At 36.6% G+C, this 20,610-nt stretch overlaps 1 protein-coding gene across 2 annotated transcripts in view; it reads right to left on the reverse strand.

Annotated features, from left to right (window-relative positions):
• Positions 1-20,610, reverse strand: part of LOC137244611 (uncharacterized) — a 33,328-nt gene that overhangs the window by 3,138 nt on the left and 9,580 nt on the right. The window contains exons 2-5 of one of the 2 annotated variants that reach the window (XM_067773854.1): positions 12,994-13,171; positions 12,833-12,927; positions 12,431-12,608; positions 12,207-12,304 (exon numbers count right to left, since the gene is read on the reverse strand). In XM_067773854.1, the coding sequence (XP_067629955.1) occupies positions 12,207-12,304; positions 12,431-12,608; positions 12,833-12,927; positions 12,994-13,171 (549 nt within the window). Of the gene's footprint in view, positions 1-12,206; positions 12,305-12,430; positions 12,609-12,832; positions 13,172-20,610 lie in introns of both variants that reach the window. The other variant, XM_067773846.1, reaches the window with a different exon arrangement.

A 20,610-nucleotide genomic window follows, 5' to 3' on the forward strand; every position in this document is an offset into this window, starting at 1 on the left:
TCGCCAAACTAAGACTGCAGCTATGTGGAGGCACGCAGCTATCCGATGTAATAAGAGTAGGTAGGATAAGTGCCATAAATACTTCACTATATGTCAAGAGAACGGAGCTACTTTACAAAATACCTGCAGTTCAAAACTACCGCACTTTAAGAGCATTGCGAACCACCATCTACCTCTTTTACATGCTTTCAACTGGCGAATTTAACATGGAAATGTCGTAGGACCTAGGCAGTGGAAATTGTACCCGCTGCATTACCTTTTCGCTAATTCTGAGCTAGCTACAAATTTCTACTTTAGAACTATTTGGTTTATTGGCTCTTTTTCGATAGTTCTGAACTAGTTTGCAATTTTACAGTTAAATCTAGTACTTTTCCGGTTACTACTTCGTTGAATCCGCACCGGACCGGAAATCTACATGTTACCTCTAATGGCTTTTCGATCAGGAAAAAAGGCATACCCGCAGTCGAAGCTCCTTGAAGCTAGTCGCGCTTTTTTGGGTGGTGGCCTGGTTTTCAAATATATGTTGAACATAAAATATACGAGTCCAAATTATCGATTTTATAACTGATGAAAAACTAACTACGAACGTGTTATATGTAGTTCCGAACCGAAAATTCGTATCACTAGAAGCTCGGCCTAAAATCTCTTAGGAGGCTATCGTGCCATGCATTTATTTATTCATAGATACTGCCCTGATTTTTAACGGAGTGTCCAACTCTGATAACAATGAACACATCCAATTTATGCGAGGACTGTATGGACTGGCCAGTTCAACGTAACCTAACTTAAGCAACAACAAAAAGAACAAAACTTATTAATTTCCATCCACGCAATAAGTTCTTTAAAAAGAAGTGCTTAATTGACAGGAAAGAAGTTAAGCGTGAAAATGAGATAAAAAATATAAAGTTAAGTAACACCTACAACAATTACCCTTAACACAAACAAACACCAACAAAACAAAACTGTTTTCTGTTTTTCTTTTAACATAAATACTGCGCTCACTTCATCGTAGCACTTCATACTTAGTCAATGCTCGCCTGCCATTTGCTCGCTTTTCCATTGAGATTTCCACTTAAAGCGTCACTGTCACCAATTTAAAATATGTCTTTCGAATTGAGATTCAAATACAAACAAAAATGTGGTTTCAAACGAACTAGGAAACTGCAAACTTACTACCTGGGAAATGTCAAAAAAATTTCAGCCAAAAAAAAAAAAAAAAACATTTCCGTTGTAGACCACGTAATGAGCAAATTTCCCTGGTATTTAAGCACACTTTCAAAACTGTTGATCCTGTAAACAGCATTTCTCTTTATTACCACAATCAACACTTGGTATACAGTTTAATTTAACTTTTGCACTTTTTTACCTGTTTGCGTTTTTCTTTTTTGTTTATCTCTGCAACAACAACAGGATGTTAGCTACGTTTGTTTGCAATATATACCAAAAAATAACAAGAATAATAGTAATAATAGAAAAATCGTAAAAACAATACTAAATTGTATGACTGAAGATGAAAGGAAACCATCCTGTCTGCTTCCCTCACAAAATGCATAGCTTTAGAAATTAAATTTCTGTCATGTAATAAAAATAACAGCATTTGCAAAAAAAAAATTAAATACTAAAATATCCAGAGCCAAGGATTGCTGTGAAGTATTTGCAGTTTCAGTACAAGTCGATTGACCGAGCCCAAAGCGTATTTTCCGGCACCTTGACGCTTAGTTGAGGTAATTCAGAAAAATTGACCACAAAATAAAAAAAAAACTGTTTGGAAAAATAAAAGAAAAAAGAAAAAGGACTAAGAATTGGGTACAAACCGCATAGAACAGGAAGCAAAATATAAATGAAAAGTCACAAAGCCAGCCAACAACGCCAAAACTTATAACCAGAACTGCTCAACTCCTATACACTTAAAACACTTTTGTTTTTCTTTTGCCCTGAAGAATAGGCACAGCTACAAATTCACACTTTGAATATAAAAAAAATTTCCTAGCACTCCCGTATGCCTTCACATACAAATTCGATTCATATGAAAGCGACTGATTTTTATATGAAAGTGCAAAGAAAAAGCACTTTCATATGAAGTCAAGGCACTTCGGTATGATATACAATTTTACACTAACATTTTGACACCAAAAATTGTTTCAAAATATTGTGGTACTGAAAAAAATTTTAATTCTAAATTTATTCATTAAGGGGTACCATCCAAATTCTTTAAACATTTAAAACATTTTTATACTCAGTTGAGCAGAGCTCACAGAGTATATTAACTTTGATTGGATAACGGTTGGTTGTACAGGTATAAAGGAATCGAGATAGATATAGACTTCCATATATAAAAATCATCAGTATCGAAAAAAAATGTGTTTGAGCCATGTCCGTCCGTCCGTCTGACCGTTAACACGATAACTTGTGTAAATTTTGAGGTATCTTGATGAAATATGGTATGTAGGTTCCTGGGTACTCATCTCAGATCGCTATTTAAAACGAATGATATCGGACTAAAACCACGCCTACTTTTTCGATATCGAAAATTTCGAAAAACCGAAAAGTGCGATAATTCATTACCAAAGGTAAATAAAGCGATGAAACTTGGTAGGTGAGTTCAACTTATGACGCAGAATAGAAAACTTGTAAAATTTTTGACAATGGGAGTGGCGCCGTCCACTTTTAAAAGAAGGTAATTTAAAAGTTTTGCTAGCTGTAATTTGGCAGTCGTTGAAGATATCATGATGAAATTTGGCAGGGAAGTTACTCCTATTACTATATGTATGCTTAAAAAAATTAGCAAAATCGGAGAACGACTACGCCCACTTTAAAAAAAAAAAATTTTATTCAAATTTTAATAAAAAATTTTATATCTTTACAGTATATTAGTAAATTATGTCAACATTCGACTACAGTATGGTACAATAAAATACAAAAATAAAAGAAAATTTCAAAATGGTCGTGGCTCCGCCCTTTTTCATTTAATCTGTCTAGGATACTTTTAACGCCATAAGTCGAACAAAAATTTACCAATCCTTGTGAAATTTGGTAGGGGCTTAGATACTATGACCGTAACTGTTTTCTGTGAAAACGGGCGAAATCGGTTGAAGCCACGCCCAGTTTTTATGCACAGTCAACCGTCTGTTCTTCCGCTGGGCCGTTAACACGATAACTTAAGCAAAAATCGATATATCTTTACTAAACTCAGTTCACGCACTTATCTGAACTCAGCTTGTTTTGGTGTAAAAAATGGCCGAAATCCGACTATGACCACGCCCACTTTCTCGATATCGAAAGTTACGAAAAATTAAAAAAAATGCCATATTTCTATACCAAATACAGAAAAAGGGATGAAACATGGTAATTGGATTGGTTTTTTGACGCAAAATATAACTCTAGAAAAAAACTTTGCAAAATGGGTGTGACACCTACCATATTAAGTAGAAGAAAATGAAAAAGTTCTGCAGGGCGAAATCAAAAGCCCTTGGAATCTTGGCAGGAGCACTGTTCGTGGTATTACATATATAAATAAATTAGCGGTACCCGACAGATGATGTTCTGGGTCACCCTGGTACACATTTTGGTCGATATCTCGAAAACGCCTTCACATATACAACAAAGGCCACTCCCTTTTAAAACCCTCATTAACACCTTTCATTTGATATACATGTCATACAAACACATTTCAGGGTTACCTCTTCATTCCTAAATGGTGATTTTCCCTTATTTTGTCTCCATAGCTCCATAGCCGAACTTAGCCTTCCTTACTTGTTTTTCTTTTTTTTTAATTTAAAAGAGTTTCAGTGTACATACAATTTATATATGTAATTTGATTATGCTTCAATATAAAAATTGTTGAGCAGCCCTGTAGGTTATAACCATACCCACATACTTGCATAAAGCAGCGAGCAAATATCAAATTTCGTAAATAATTTTTTTTTTCGTTATTTAAAAGAACGTTCTATGAATTTTGCAACTGAAAATATGCAAAGGAATCTTAAAAAAGTTTTCAAAAAAATTTCAAAAACTAAAAAATTCTTGCAAAAGTTTCGAACTTTTTATTCGGAGCATGCAGTTTTGTTGCCGAATAAATTCTAGTCAAAAAACTACAAATTTTAGGTCTCTCAAAATTCACATTGATTTTTGAGAATTTTTTTTGAAGGTCATTTAAGGTTTTCCTCCACACCAACTGCAAAACTTTTTTTGTTTTTTGTTATTTGTATTTGTATTTGTATTTGTATTTGTATTTGTATTTATTTAGTAATTAAACATTAGTACACTAAGACTTAGTCTTTTATAGTACAACAGCAAAATTATCAAAAATACAAATGCTTGTGGAAACAATAAATTAGAGATATCGGATACATCATATCTTAAAAGTAATGCAAATAAACAACCCCACTAATCTTGGCTTGCTGGGACCGATAAAATAAATAATTAAAAATAAAATAAAATTTCATAAAATAAAGTAATTATAATTAAGTTAAGATTAAAATGTGTATAACAAACATTACAGATTGAAATTAAGTCACTCTTAAAAATATATTGATTCATTGAGAAGCAGAGAAGTGACTGTAGATAAATTTTTTGAAGTTGCCTTTATTAAACTGGCTTTTTACAGAATAAGGAATTGAATTCCAAAAAAGAACGGCGTGAATGAAAAACAGACTTTCCGAATTTTTGAATTTAAATGTGGGAAGTATTAATTCCAAGGAGCGCTCCGATCTGGGGAATGTGAGATTATCATATAGATACCGAGGTGTTTTGCAGTGAATAAGCTGATATAAGAAAATACAGTTTCTGGATTTCATATATGGATTTCGTATTACATAAGCCACCTTTTCATAGGCCGTGTTACATATTCAGAAATCTTACATCCCAGAAGAGAGGTTCTCCACGCAGAAATATGGTCAAATTTACGCAATCCATAAACATACCTGGAAACGTGGTTAAATAGAACGTCTATTTTGTGAGAAGAACTAGAATCAAGTCTACTATATACTAACTCAGAGTATGTAATAATAGGTAAAATCAATTTTAGCGCCAGATTACGCCTAATAGTAAGCGGGGTGAAATGTGCAGATTGTCTCAGATTCCTCAGAGTGGCAAAAACTTTGCGCATGGTCGAGGTGATATGATCTATGCAGCTAAGAGAAGAGTTGATTACGAATCCCAAGTTGGTAACTTTACTCACCAGCTTTAGTGCAGAATTGTTCAGAGTAACAGCTGGAATATCTTCACCCATCACTTTCCGACTATGTATGGGCAGGACATATGATTTTGCTGCATTTAGGCTAAAATAATTCTGAGTAGCCCAACGAGAAATGGAGTCTATAGCTTTGTTTAGATTTTCAACAACCACACTAATATTAACAAGGGGACCTGAAAGATACAGCTGAATATCGCCAGCATACGCGTGCATGGTAGCGTATTTGCAAGTCAAAAATACGTCATTAACAAATATATTAAATAGCAAGGGACTCAAAATAGAGCCCTGGGGAACATCACGCTTCAGGGGTTTAAGTTGCGATGATTTTTGTCTTTTGAAAACGACGAGATAAATAGTCCTTTCAAAACATCAAAGCTGATTCACCAAACCCGAAATAAGATTTGAGCTTAGAACAAAGCAGAGGATGGTCAACTGAGTCAAATGCTTTTGAAAAATCCAGCAAACATAAGAGAGATAATTCACTTTTGTCAAAGCATATTCTCAAGTCGTCCATGATTTTAATCATTGCAGTTGAGCATCCATGCTTTGCTCTAAATCCCGATTGCAGAGGAGATAATAAATCATTTTCAGATAGATGCTTAGAAAGCTGATCAGCCATTAACAAATGCAGTATTTTCGACATAGATGAAAGTATGCTAATTGGACGAAAATCACTGGGGGAAGAAGCAACTTTACTTTTCGCCACAGGACACACACAAGCGACTTTCCACGAATCAGGGAAGGAGGATGTGGTGAAACAATGATTAATTACATCAGTTAAGGGGCTTAAAATATAGGGGAAAATCAACTTTATAAACTTAATAGGTATCCCATCATCGCCAACAGCATTCGATTTTATTTTGAAGATACACCTAGCAACATTAGCTTCAGTTACGATAGAAAATTCGAAAGGAGCGCCAGAATGAATTCAGGCGAAATGGCATGGCAATGGTTATGAAAGAAAATCTGAAACACTCTTTGGGAAACCAAATTTCCACTTCCACTCTCTGTGACTAAAGTTGATTGTACTACAAATCGGCTTCATAAAAAAAAGCCAGGGAACTTCAATTAAACAGTTGGAAATTGTCGTACCATTTCCTCGAATTTTCGAGTTTTTTCGAAAACGGGTTTGAGATTTCTTTGCATAGTTTCGGTAAAAAAACTCGTAAAAGTGTTTTTTTTTTTAAATACCAAGAATAAAAAAAATAGTAAGTTGTTTGACATTTGCAAAAAAAAAAAAATTTTCACTGCTATTTTTCTCTTCGCTGATGTATATGTATGCGTACTTTTGAGAAGGATCATGTGTCAAATATTAACAAATATAAAATATATAAAGTATATAAAAGCGGGGATGTAGGTTTGTAAGTGAAACAACGAATTTTTAACCTTGACAAAAAACAAGCTATAACTTTTTTATACAAACTATTGATTGCCCTAATGCTCTGTGGTAAAATGAAAATAGAAACCTGCTACGGAAAGTTTTATACGTGTGTGTGGGAAATCCTTAAATAAACATGCGTTTGTATGGGGCAACAAAAAACCACTGGGTTTTGTGGATAAAGCGAGTTAGGTGAAATTTCAGTCAAACAAATAATACTTGAAGAAAATCAAATCATGGTTTGTTAAAATAACAAACAATTAAACTAGGTTAAGTTAGGTTGAACTGGTCGGTCAATAAAGACCTCACATAGACTGAATGTGCCCATAGTGTTACCAGAATTTGTTTGACGACCAAACGGTAGAACCCCAATCAGGTACCAAGCCTAATGTTATTGAATACCTCCGTCCTCTTGGCAAATACTAGAATTTTTCTACGACCTGGCTTAATTGCTCCTGCCCCTAATAGCTTGAGCCCTGACCTGGCGAACGCAGAACACGAACACAGAACGTGCTCTTTCTGCAGTTCACACTTTCTACAACTGATGTGACCTGCGACACCTAACTTATGAGCTTTAGGTCCTCTCACTTTAGAGATATAAGCTACTTTGTGAGTCTGATATCGTAGGCTTTGCACATAATCTTAGAAATTTTGTAGCCCCGTTCTTTTGTCCACGCCTTTCCTGATTGATGGGTCATATGCAGCTCCTGTGTTCTTTTAACTGCTACCAAACGGATATCGACGTCTATTTTCCTTTCAGCGAGTGTTGCAAATTCATTTGCCAATTCATCGGCCTTTTCGTGACATTCTTTCCTTTTATGGCCGGAAACCCAGCGAATTAAAACACAGCGGCTCTGCTGGCTAGGCCATGTTATGCGAATGAAAGATGACGCTCCGGCCAAAAAAGTGTTTCTACCGGAACCCCCCACTCCGCTGGAAGGACGAGGTGGAGAACGATTTAAAATCGCTTGATGTGACCAATTGTTGGAAGGCCATAACCGTTTAAACGGTCAAGCGCTATTTAAATAATTAAGTAAGTACTAGATATATATTTAGCTAAGTCTGGATAATTATGTTCTCCATGTTTGTTGGGTAATAATAAAATAATAAAAAGCAATGTAGCCGTACAACTAAGCCTACCCCAAACGCGGCCTCAAACTGTTACCGGAGATTAAATTTGACTAGAGTTTAACCAAACTTAGGTTAAGCCTACTGCTGAAAACCCGGGCCTTAGGCTGCATAAAAATGTTTGTTGGGTATATTCATGTGTATATTTATAAGCGCTTGTGGGCGAAGATATACGAAATATGCAAACAAAAGTTAGCCTAGTTTAATCTCCAAAAAAAAAAAAACGGAAGCAACCATTGAAAAATGGTAACCGCAAAAATGTGCACAAAACCGCAGTGTACATAACTGAATGGCGCAAATTAACAGGAATCCTCACAATATCCTGTCTGCAAATGAATTTGTACCACTACATATATAGTCTGACACGAAACTGGCAATATTGGGGAGGAACTATATATGCATGCAGATATGTATGTAGATATGTATATTAAGCTGCGACAATAACATCAAAACAGGATATTCAATTTTAGGCAAATAAAGCAAACCGTGTGAGATACAGATTGAACAGTGAAAGGAACAAGCAGCCTAACGTTCCATTGTCAAATTTCTTACTTCCGCTCCCAAAGGCTTCACACATACATATACCCACATTCAAATACCATTCATTACCTTCGCCTGAGTGACAAACTCAGGATCCCTGCGCTACTTTGCTTTTAAATATATAAATATTAGTGTTCATTTTCGCTAAGGATGTAAGTAAGGTTGTAGTGCATGTATTTTTAAGGGCTAATTAAACTTCCTTAACCCTAACGCCATAGTCGTAACCATACCCATATCCATAACCACCTCAAATGTGATCGATTAATGGTGCCTTAACCTAAAAATCGTTAACATTTCATAAAAATTAAGAAAACGCAAAAAATTACACACATATTCCACAAAAAATAAGTCCCTTAGTCATAGCGTATTCAAAACAATGAATAAAATTTACAAAAAGTTATTAAATTCACCAACTCAAATATTTTTATACTCAGCTGAGCAGAGCTCACAGAGTATATTAACTTTGTTCGCATAAGGGTAATCCGTAACGGCATAAACTAATCGAGATAGATATAGACTTCTATATATCAAAATGATTTGGGCGAAAAAAGAAATTCATTTAGCCATGTCCGTCCGTCTGTCCGTCCGTCCGTCCGTAAACACGATAACTTGAGTAAATTTTGAGGTATCTTGATGAAATTTGGTATGTAGGTTCCTGGGCGCTCATCTGAGATCGCTATTTAAAACCAACGAAATCGAACTACAACCACTCCCACTTTTTCGATATCGAAAATTTCGAAAAACGGAAAAAGTGCGATAATTCATTGCCAAAGGCGGATAAAGCGATGAAGCTTGGCAGGTGCATTGGCCTTATGACGCAAAATAGAAAACTAGTAAAATTGTGGACAATGGGCGTGGCACCGCCCACTTTTAAAAGAAGGTAATTTCAAAGTTTTGCAAGCTATAATTTCGCAGTCGTTGAAGATATCATGATGAAATTTGGCAGGCACGTTACTCCTATTACTATGTGTGCGCTAAATAGAAATTACCAAACGCGCCCACTTTTAAACAAATTTTTTAAAGTCAAATTTTAACAAAAAATTTAATATCTTTACAGTATATAAATAAATTATGTCAACATTCAACTCCAGTAATGATATGGTGTAACAAAATATAAAAATAAAAGAAAATTTCAAAATATGCGTGCACTTTTTCATTTAATTTATCTAGGATACTTTTAATGCCATAAGTCGAACAAAAATTTAGCAATCCTTGTGAAATTTGGTAGGGGCATATACTCTATGACGATAACTGTTTTCTGTGATAACGGGCGAAATCGGTTGAAGCCACGCCCAGTTTATATATACAGTCGGCCGTCTGTCCTTCCGCTCGGCCGTTAACACGAAAACTTGAGCAAAAATCGATATATCTTTACTAAACTTAGTTCACATACTTATCTGAACTCACTTTATCTTATATAAATATAAAAAATATCCGAAATCCGACTATGCCACGCACACTTTTTCGATATCGAAAATTACGAAAAATGAAAAAATGCAATAATTCTGTACCAAATATGAAAAAAAGATGAAACATGGTAATTGGATTGGTTTATTTTATTTAAAAAAAAAACTTTGTAAAATGGGTGTGACACCTACCATATTAAGTAGAAGAAAATGAAAATGTTCTGCACGGCGAAATCAAAATCTTGGCAGGAATACTGTTCGTGGTATGACATATATAAATAAATTAGCGGTACCCAACAGATGACGTTCTGGGTCACCGTGATCCACATTTTGGTCGATATCTCGAAAACTCCTTCACATATACAACTAAGGGTTACTTCCTTTTAAAACCCCCATTAATACCTTTAATTTGATACCCATATCGTACAAAACATTATAGAGTCACCTCTGGTCCACCTTTATGGCGATATCCCGAAATGGCGGCCACCTATAGAACTATGGCACACTCCCTTTTAAAATACTCTTTAATACCTTCCATTTGAAACCCATGTCATACAAACACATTCCAGGGTTTCCCTAGGTTCATTTTGCTACATGGTGATTTTCCCTTATTTGTCTCCAAAGCTCTCAGCTGAGTATGTAATGTTCGGTTACACCCGAACTTAGGCTTCCTTACTTGTTAGGTTATGGATATGGCGAGAAACGAAAAACCAATTGGTTGGGTATGGTATGGTTATGGCGTTAGCGATATGGTATGGCACCATTAATCGATTACATTGATTTCCATAAGGAAGGCTCGATCAGCTGTTTTATCTGGTTATGGTTATAAGTCACCATTAATTGGCCCTTTATCCATAGTGAGAACCATACCCTAAGAAAATGGCACGAAACAATGTTTTGAAAGTTTAGCACGAAACAGAAACACAATTTTGTTCAAGTAAAATGTACTAGAACAAATAATTAAAAAAATACATAAAAAATAAATAAAAAAGAATAGATAAAAATGTTTAAACACTTCCTTTCTATAAATGGCTGGATGAGTAGCAGGGAATTTGTCCTTAAACACAGACATAATGATGATGAATTTTGATTTTGAAACTATAAAGGTAGACTGCAATTATCGACCTAAGATGATAACTCAAAGTCCATCAAGACTAACTTGGTGTAAGGTTTCAAGTGTCTACCTCAATGAGAAGTTACTCTAAAATCGATTCTACATGTTCTAAATGGATTTTCTAAATACCTTTAAATATCTCGATCCCTTTCCCCAGAAACTCTTTTGTTCTAAATACTACACTTTTCCAACATTATATTTCTTCTAAATTATGTTTCAAGAATATAGCTCCACGAGAAGTTTCTCATTTTCTAAATATATATCTCAATATCCCGATATCTGCCCGAAATAAAAAATTGGTGGTATATTAAATATTACAACTTAATAGAACCCTTGGCTATATTTAAAGTGTCAGATCTGTAGGTTATCGCGAAGTTGCTTAAAACCCGAAGACAAAATTACCAAGTTCGGACGATTTTTTTTGCACGATCGCTGGATTTCCTAGTCAAAATTTGTTTCCCTCATGTCGCATGGTCATGGAGTTTAGAAGTATGTTCGTAGCTGCAAGAATCCAGCTCTAGGGGAAGTTACTCAAAGAGCGGTCGCAACTTTCCACATGTTGAAAATTGACTTTCTAAATCTATATCTATAAAATTCAATGCCTGTTCGTTTTGGCACTTATAACTTTTGAAATACAACATGGAATGCAATGAAATTTTGTATAGTGAGTTTTTCGTAGGTGGAGCCGCGAGTTTAGTCTAGTTCCCTATATATCTCTTTACCCTGTCCAACCTAGTAAACTCGTTTATCGCAAATATTACAATTTACTAGAGCCGAAAGTTTCTATCAAAGTTTCAGGTCTCTGTGTTATCGGGAAGTTCCTTAAAACTTTGGAGCAAGATTTCTAAAGTCAGACGATTTTTTTAATGTTCACGATCCCTGAAGACCCTAGCGAAAGTTTGTTTCCCACGTGCTGCTTTGTCATGGTGTTCTGAAGTATATTCCTTGTTTTAAGAATCAGGCTTAACTGGAAGTTACTCAAATAGCGGTCGTAATATTCCATATGTTCTAACTGGACTTTCTGAATATCTCGATCCTTGAGCTATCTAGAACACTCTTTTATCCTAAATGTTTCAACCTTCTAGAGCCCGAAGCCTCGTTCAAAGTTTCAGGTAAATAGGCTATAGGGAAGTTCTTTAAAGCTCTAAAGTAAAATAAAAATCCTTGGATCACTTAGCAACATTTTTTCTCTCTAGCCAAAAAATGTATCAAAACCTTGTTCTGATTTTGTCTAGCCGTCACCTTCTTTTATTGGGGCTTTTATTTTATATCATGCCATGTTTATGGTTAAGGTTTGGACTGCAAAAAATTAGTGGTTTAAATTTAACCAAAGATGTTTTTGCAAATTTTGGAAAAAAATAAAATTGCTATTATAGTTTTGTACCGAAAAGAAGTTTTATATACAGGTTTAAGCTCCCTCAAAATCGTTATTCTAACACTACTCACCTTCAATTGCATTCCTTCATTGTTATCGTCGCCACTTTGCTTTAGACCACTAAGAAAGCGCGCAAATACCGTTCGCCTTTTGTTTTGATTTCGTCCTTCTGTAGAACAGCATAACAGCAAAAAAGAAATAAAAGTTAAAACCAAATAAATTCCGTGATGGTGAATTCAATTCAAATAACTCATTGAATGCAAAACCACCAGCACAATTTTCATTGAATACCCACCTGTTGCCGAGAAATCGTAGAAGACATTTCGCCTAGCTCCAGGATAACTGTGTTGCATGCCATTCAGGTTAACCGTCGATTTCGAATCAATCGCAGTTCTGGCCATACGATTAACTAAATCGTTTTGTGTATAGCTGTATATTTCATTCTCCTCACGGTTTGAAAGGCAACTTGATGGCTGCAGGCGGTCAAAAAAAAAATAACAAAAGATGCAAGATGAAAACAAATAAAGTACAAAGTGAAGTAACAAAATGCAACACCATCATTTGATAAAGTGCATTCAATAAAAACGATAAAAAACGTAAATTTGAGTTACACTAGCTGCATACGATATGTTTAAGAGCATAACAGTTTCAGGCTCATTGCAAATCCTACAGCCATACATCCATGGCGTATACGTACCAAATATTTTCCAGGCACATACAATGGTTGGCTATGACTTGTCGGCATGGTTGATTGATTTGCGATATTACCGCCGATCATACCGAATCCAATACCTAGACCAACACCACCACCACCACCACCACCACTTAGCATTGCTGATATGGCGCTTTGACCTCCACTGCTGCTACTTCCACCCGTACGCCGCGATAAAGTGTGTCCAGTTGAAATGCGGACATGTCGTTCTTTCCATTTAGATACGCGCACTTCTTCGATTGCATCAAGCACGTCCTCATACGGCATATTAATTTGTTTGCTGTAGTGAGCAGCAAGGCCTTCTAAATAGCCACGTTTTCCCTCCTGAAATAAGAATAAAAATAAGAAAAATAAAACTAACTGCAGTTTAAGTGCTGAAAAAATAGACCAAAAAGCTTCTGGGCCGCTGCAGGAAATTCGAATGCAAGCAACGTAGATTGGATGTAATAAAAAGTGCTGTATTACTAGATTTAAAAGGGACGTAAATCAATCTCTGCGATGTAGGAATAAATATTTAGGCAGAAAAAGGAGAGCCAAGGAAGCCAAAGGAGATAACAAAAAATCGCTGTCGGATATATTGTACCTCCATTGAGCGCTTGTAGCCAACAATTGGTCAGAAACACCTCTACCCTTGACAAGTGGAAGTATCAGTCATCGGTTTCTTAGCTAGCTCGAGGAATAGATACACTGAAAGAATATGGGTCAATTCAACCGAAATTTCTGTCAACTTTTATCCGTCGCAACAAGATGTTGAATCAACTGCGCAGAAATCGTTGATTCGTAATTGACCGTTTTAGTAGTCAAATGAACAAAAAAAGTTGTTGCGACAGCTTTGTACGAAAGTACATATGTTGCGGCATTTGCAAGGCAGATGAGTTTTCACTGACATCTTTTCATGGCAGAAATGCACTCGGAGTGCTTGCCGAACAGTGCCGATGTGCGACCGCGCTTAGGAAAATTTTCTTCTAATTGAAAAACTTTATTTCTAAAATTTTTATGTTGCTTTGCCCGGGGTGTGAACCCAGGGTCTTCGGTGTGGTAGGCGGAGCACGCTACCATCAATCCACGGTGGCCGCCATATACATACGTAAATATGTGATACATATAGTACAAAAATACATAAGTACAAAGTAGAGAGCGCAGTGAAGTAGAGAGCGTTTGAAATTTGCTCATGTATTGACTGTTGATCGCTGTTGAAAAGACCAGTGAGATCAGTTGTGAGAACAGAACTTTGTTAACTTAAGATCTACAATTTCTCTTCTGTTGAAATGACTAAACTGATTTGTTCGCTTGACAAAGAACTCGGTCGAATTAACCATAATTCGATCAATTTTACCGAATCTCCGTTAAATCAAGAACAACAGAACCGATTTGTTGAATTTAATAGCACCATTTCTTTCAGTGTACACAGACAGGAAATGGATAATTAAATCCAAAGCAGACACCGCGTTCAGTTTGCAAGTACCCGTTTAGGCCCAAACACCAGCAATACCTTTGCTAGGGATATCTTTATGCACTGGCAGCGAGATAATTTCGATTAGAAAGTAGTAAGATGTCCCTGATTGTCTGACTAAATTTCCTAAGAGTGAGAGGGGCAGAGCATCACATTTATAACATCTTTAATAAACGAGGCATTTGACTGAAAACTCTCTTTAGTTTCCTGCGCACATATATTCCGGGCAGAAGGCTGCCCAGATACTTCCTGCTCATTATAATTTTCCGTCCAATTATTCCGTTGAGGGTATAATAGTGAATCAAGCAACTGGAGCACAATTTGGATAACTGATATACATGCGAAGCCTATCAGAAATTTGCAAGGTCCATGTTTTTATCTCTTCCTTTTAAACGTGAAAACGTAGTTTGTATTGCTCTCCAGACCAGAGCTCCATTGAAGAAAATAACTGTCAAGGATAATGCTTATACTATTGGCCATACATCAAGATTTGGGGAAAAAGCGAAACCAGAAACGCTTGCCATATATGGGAGCTAGCCCTCTACAGGTAATCCCTAAATATATCCACAATAGCACAGGAACTATGCATGTTTGCTTTCCCCAAGGAGAATAGGACACCGGCCATAGCTATCAGTAAAACAGATTTTTGCACTTTTGAGTTATGTGGTCACATTAGAAACGATCATCGCCCATCTTCCGTCCACTTCTTTCCGCCCCTCGGTAGGACGTCAGGGAAAAAGGGTTAGGGAAAAGGCAGGTAAATTTAAAAGAAATGGTACAGGAGAAATGGCGATAAAGAGTGGGACAAGGAGGGAGGAGAAGAGGTAAAGGTAGAGAGTAAGGGAGTGAATGATGGAAAAGAATAGTAAAAGGGAGTGGGAGATGAAGGGAATAGAAAAAAGAAGAGAAACAAACCAATTGCCAGGAGACAGAGAAGGAAAGGGAACAACAAACATGTATAATTTAAAAAGGTTCCATGCTGTTGAAAAATTCAAGCCATAAATCAGGACAGGTATGAAAATGGTGAGTTTATTAGTTCGCCGGTAGAGATTTTGTTCAAGAATGCCTAACCAAGGCAACCCTTAGTATTAAGATAGGCTATTTGTTAAATTTCTTGCCTGGCACCGTTCAAAATTTATTTTATTCTTCCGTGGCATCATTTTTTACGAAGCTGATCGTATCATAAGTCAAGGTTTTTCGGATAACCGTATTAATTTTGCAGGAAACTCAAATTCAAAAAAGCAGCTCATTTCGCCTGAAGGTAGACTTAAAGCCGCATTGAAGCTCGTTGCCTCTGGACGTAAATCTATCGCACTATATGCTGTATGAAATATTATATGAGATATTAAGACTGGCCTTTACTAACAAGCTGATGTTATTAATGCCAAAACTGGCAGCAGCTCTAAACTTTTTCACCAATACATTGTAGACATGTATGCAAAAATTGAAACGGAACGTCTCAATTTACTAGACATACAATAAACGGTCAATCATGCCACGCCTATTGGAGGCAATTAATATAAGAAGCCGAGGTATTAGGCACCTTCGCCTCATCACAGCAGAATTATGACGCTGTAATAAATTATTTTGTAAAAACTGGAAAAGTCATGATTTGGTGAAATTTTGGAAATTGGATGTGGCACCGCCCACATTTATAAGAAGAAATTTTTAAAGTTTTGCAAGCTGTAAATCAAAAGCAATATTTTATATGGCTTGGTAATCATTTTTTTCTCCAGAGCTCACTTTAATTCTTATCTGACAGCATATGCTAATGACACGATATTTTTACGTTTTATTTCCAAATATGAACAGCTTGGCGGATTATCCGTGCACATGCTGGGTTGCTGTAGAATGTCTTGAGAAATGTAACACATTACGGTTTCCTAGCTTCCTGCTAATCTTCATATTAGTAAGGTTACCATAGTATCCAAAAGTAGAATGACGTTGTTTTTATTTTAATGATAAAATTAATAGTATATGTTTTTTGTGCGTTTTGCCAGCCATGGCACATACAGCATCCTCGGGAGTCTTTCCTGTGCATCATAGTCATGTCTATGTGATTCATACACGAAAGAGTATGTACATATTCATATGTTCAAGACATATAATATTGTTGTTTTTATAGGCAGACAAAATAATAATTAATAAAAAGTTACTTTTTCAGGGTACCTCTATAAGCATAAACTTAAATAGCAACCGCTCCTATGCATTCAAACACACTCATAAATATAAACCATGATTGTAACATACATGAGCACAAAGTTGGAGTATCAGCGACTTTGTCTTCTGAGCTTTTAGCTACTTGCAACGTCTGAGCTGGTTGAGAGCTATTGCAACCGCTTTGCACGTGCTTTAATTTACCTACAACGTTGCATCTACAAACACTTAACATTGAGCTTGCATGCTTAAATTCACTTCATGATTACCGCGCCGTTCCAACTGAGCCGAATCAAAAACAATTTAAATTATAGAAAATAAATAAAAACAAACTGCAGGTAGGCGCAGAGTCTGTAATGTCTTGTCATTATTTACAGGACCACATATCTTCATATAGTCAAGCCGCCGTCTGTAGTCTGCTCACATATAGTGCACTTGTAGCGAAATCTTATTCGTTTGTGAAATTTCTTGTAGTGCAATTAGAAGCATTTTTTATGTATGTTTGTTTAATGATGTGTTCAGTTTATACTTATATTTAAGAATTCATGAGCTTAACACCGGCTTATAATAATTGATTGTCAATTATTATGTTTTCTAAGAGAAAATGAAAATAAAGAAACATTTAATGGCATATTGCGATGGACCCATTTCGAAAACCGCCAACGTAATCATCATCAGGCAATTTTGTAATGTTATGGGAATGTTGCAGAATGTGCATTTTATTAGAATGTTTTCAGCGGCAAATAAATAAGACTCTAGACAACTTAAAAGGAGCGCATTAAATCCAAAACTTGTGTATTATAAAATGTATTAAATTTATTCGAATAAATAAAACGTTATGGGCAGGCTACTATCACGAATACAAAGACTGGTAACACCACATTACAATAAATACAAAAGGGGGTCAATAAAGTCTTGCCACGCCTACTGGAGGTAATGAGTATAATTTAATCATAATAATCCACGGATAGGTAGACTTTTACCTGACCTGTTTCTAACCGGACATGGTTTCTTCCGCGAATACCTACACAGAATAGGCAAGGTTGATAACCCGAGTTGCATGTGCTGTGGGAAAATAGACGATGTAGCCACACTTTCTACGAATGCGGGCAGTACTGCGATCAGCGAAGGAGGGTAGAAGAGGTACTTGGCAACCTATCCCCGGGCGTGTCATCAATAGCATGACCTGCCGAGGAGACAGATGGGATACGGTCAGCACATATGTAAGGCATATATTTATCAGTAAACGAGAAGACGTATGCCTAGCCCATTAGCGTGAGAGAATCCATAGAGCTCAAGTAGCGCGAACCCGTGCCCGAAGTAATGCTAAACGCGGTACCATGTATAGGGATTTGTGCGGGCGTTGGGAGGTTAGGTGTTAGAGGGTAGCCCTTCATGGAAGAAGCGAGTCCTACACTAGGAGAGTGATGCTTAAATATCCCGGACAGCGCATAAAGCATTTCCTCCTTCCACGAAACATAAAAAAACTGTATATACGAAGCCGAGGTATTAAGCGCCTTCACCCCATCACACCAGAATTATAACGTCGTAATAAATGCTTTTGTAAAAATTTGGAAAAGTCATGATATTTTGAAAACTGACCGTGGCGCCGCCTACAGTTGTAGGAAAAAAGTTTAACAGTTTTGCAATCCACAAATCATGATCCCTTGAAGATATCATTTTGTGGCGAATATTTGCATTTCGATCACTATACTGCTTACAAATAAATGCACAACAACAGCAAGGCAAGCAACCACACATACATGTAGTCAGCAAATAAGAGTGAAGAAGAAAAAAAACAGTTAGTTGCGATCTGATCTCGATTTTCGTTTTATTACAGTTGCGGCATCGATTTCGGTTCCGATTTGGGTTTCGACTATTTTTCGGTGTCGTTTGTTCCTTATTCCCATTCCGGCTTGATACCTTTAAAAGTAACTCTTAAATTTTAATATAAAAACACTTTATGGACACTGAACACTGCTCTCTGGCGTCACATACTTATGAGTTAGGCCTCGTCCGTAACAGCAGATCTGCGAGCTGAAGGAAAAACCGTTCTGCACCTTCTGTGTTCGTGGCCTACGTTCGCGAGGTCAATGCGCCAACTACAAGGGGTCGCAGACTTGCCAGATCTCGAGGCAGCAATTAAACTAAGTCCTAGAAAACTTCTAATATTTGCCAATGAGACGGAGTTATTTTTAACGTAAGTCTTTGTACCTAATTGAGATTTTTCTGTTTGGGCGTCAAACAAATTCTGATAACACTATGCACACATTCAGTCTATATGAGGTGTTTGTCTTTACTGACCGGTCACTTCAATCTAACCCTAGTCTAGACTGAGAAAAAATGTTCAAAGTTAAGTTTCAACTTTAGGTTGAGGGAATCTGGGAGTATATGATTTTTTTTTTTGTTCTTGCAAATTTAGCCGATCATTTTTATACTCAGTTGAGCCGAGCTCACAGAGTATATTAACTTTGATTGGATAACGTTTGGTTTTACAGGTATAAAGGAGTCGAGATAGATATAGGCTTCCATATATCAAAATCATCAGTATCGAAAAAAAATTTGATTGGGCCATGTCCGTCCGTCCGTCCGTGCGACTCTATATTGCCTCGTTCTCATATTTCTCCAAGGGTCTCGATTTTTCACGAACAACTTTCTCGAATAGCTTTAGTCTTTTAGTTATACGCATGTGTATGTGTGAGTAATAACTTCGGTTCTCAGATGACGGCTACATATGTGTATGTGATATATTCTATTCTGTTAGTTTCTCTGTTTATATGTATGTATATTTTATGCTGTATTGGCAGCTGAAATAATCGTGAATTGTCTCCAGAAAATCTTTTGTGGTGGCATAAGACTTAACCATACGACTCACTCTCAGAAGACGACCCGCGTATTCTTCCCACCAAAGGCCAGGAACATTGGTCAGTGAGTCAGTTATTCTGCGCCGATCCGACAATAAGTTGTTCATGCTGGCTAGCACAACACAATAGTGCCTTTTAGGAAATTGTAGTCGTAAGAAGATACAAGGTAACAAAAAAGCGGATGGGAAAGAAGGGTGCAGCTCTCCATGAATATACGGTAAAAGGATATCTTTCTACATGGGATTTAGGCGATTATTGCTTATGACCACAGATATGATCAATCGAGCAGGAAGCGTGAGTAGAACAATGTATAAGGCCTCACAAATTTTCTGAAATCTCCAAAGAGAACACTTGGGGCTCCCGATGAGCGTGTGTACGAGACACTGCCTTCTGTTACGACTTGTTAATAAGTAAGGCTTATTTAAATGCAGATGTAAGATCTACGAGCTACAGAAAAAATTATTAAGCAAGGTTGAAGCTTCTGCTATTAAGGGCGGTAGAGTTGTCAGATCCCGATGCAGCGGAATTCAAAGGGTTGATAAGCGCGATTGATGGCCTCCGCAACCCAATTGTCAACCTAATCTACGCGAGGCGAATCCTGTTACGAATATGAATGAATCATACACATATTTCGTAGGAGCGGCTCTCGCGATTACAAGTTCCTCATGGAATAAGGGGGAGGGGCGGAATGGCCTAGATGTGGTCATATTAAATTGTTCCTGAGATGGTCGCGCTGGTATCTTAACTGTGCTTGTTACCGAAGCGTACCGGATCTATATATGGCAAAGTACTATCACCATCAATAACATAACCTCAAGCTTTTGGCGGCAATTATGATGGCCCCTAGAAAACTTTTTAAGTATTTGCCAAAAGGACGGAGATATTTAATAACATATTTCCTGGTGTCTTAATGTGTTTTTGCGTCATAAATTCAATCGACTCCCAAGTTGCAACAATTTAAAGGAATTTGGTAATGCTTTATAGCAGTTTTCCAATTCTTTAAATTTCGATATCCAAAAAGAGGGCGTGGCTATAATCTGATTTTGCCCACTTTATTAATCAATGTATTATGAGTTCAAAAAAGTTCGTAAATTAAATTTACTTAACACCACGTCACGGCTAGGTGAACAAAGTGGGCGTGGTTTCCAAATTTCAATGTTTGAATTTTTTTAGGATAAGATAAACAAGTAAGGAAGGTTAAGTTCGGGTGTAACCGAACATTACATACTCAGTTGAGAGCTATGGTGACAACATAAGGGAAAATAACCATGTAAGAAAATGAACCGAGG

This window comes from Eurosta solidaginis, chromosome 1 (genome assembly GCF_040869045.1).
Source record: "Eurosta solidaginis isolate ZX-2024a chromosome 1, ASM4086904v1, whole genome shotgun sequence".
In the NCBI taxonomy this organism is placed as follows: domain Eukaryota; kingdom Metazoa; phylum Arthropoda; class Insecta; order Diptera; family Tephritidae; genus Eurosta; species Eurosta solidaginis.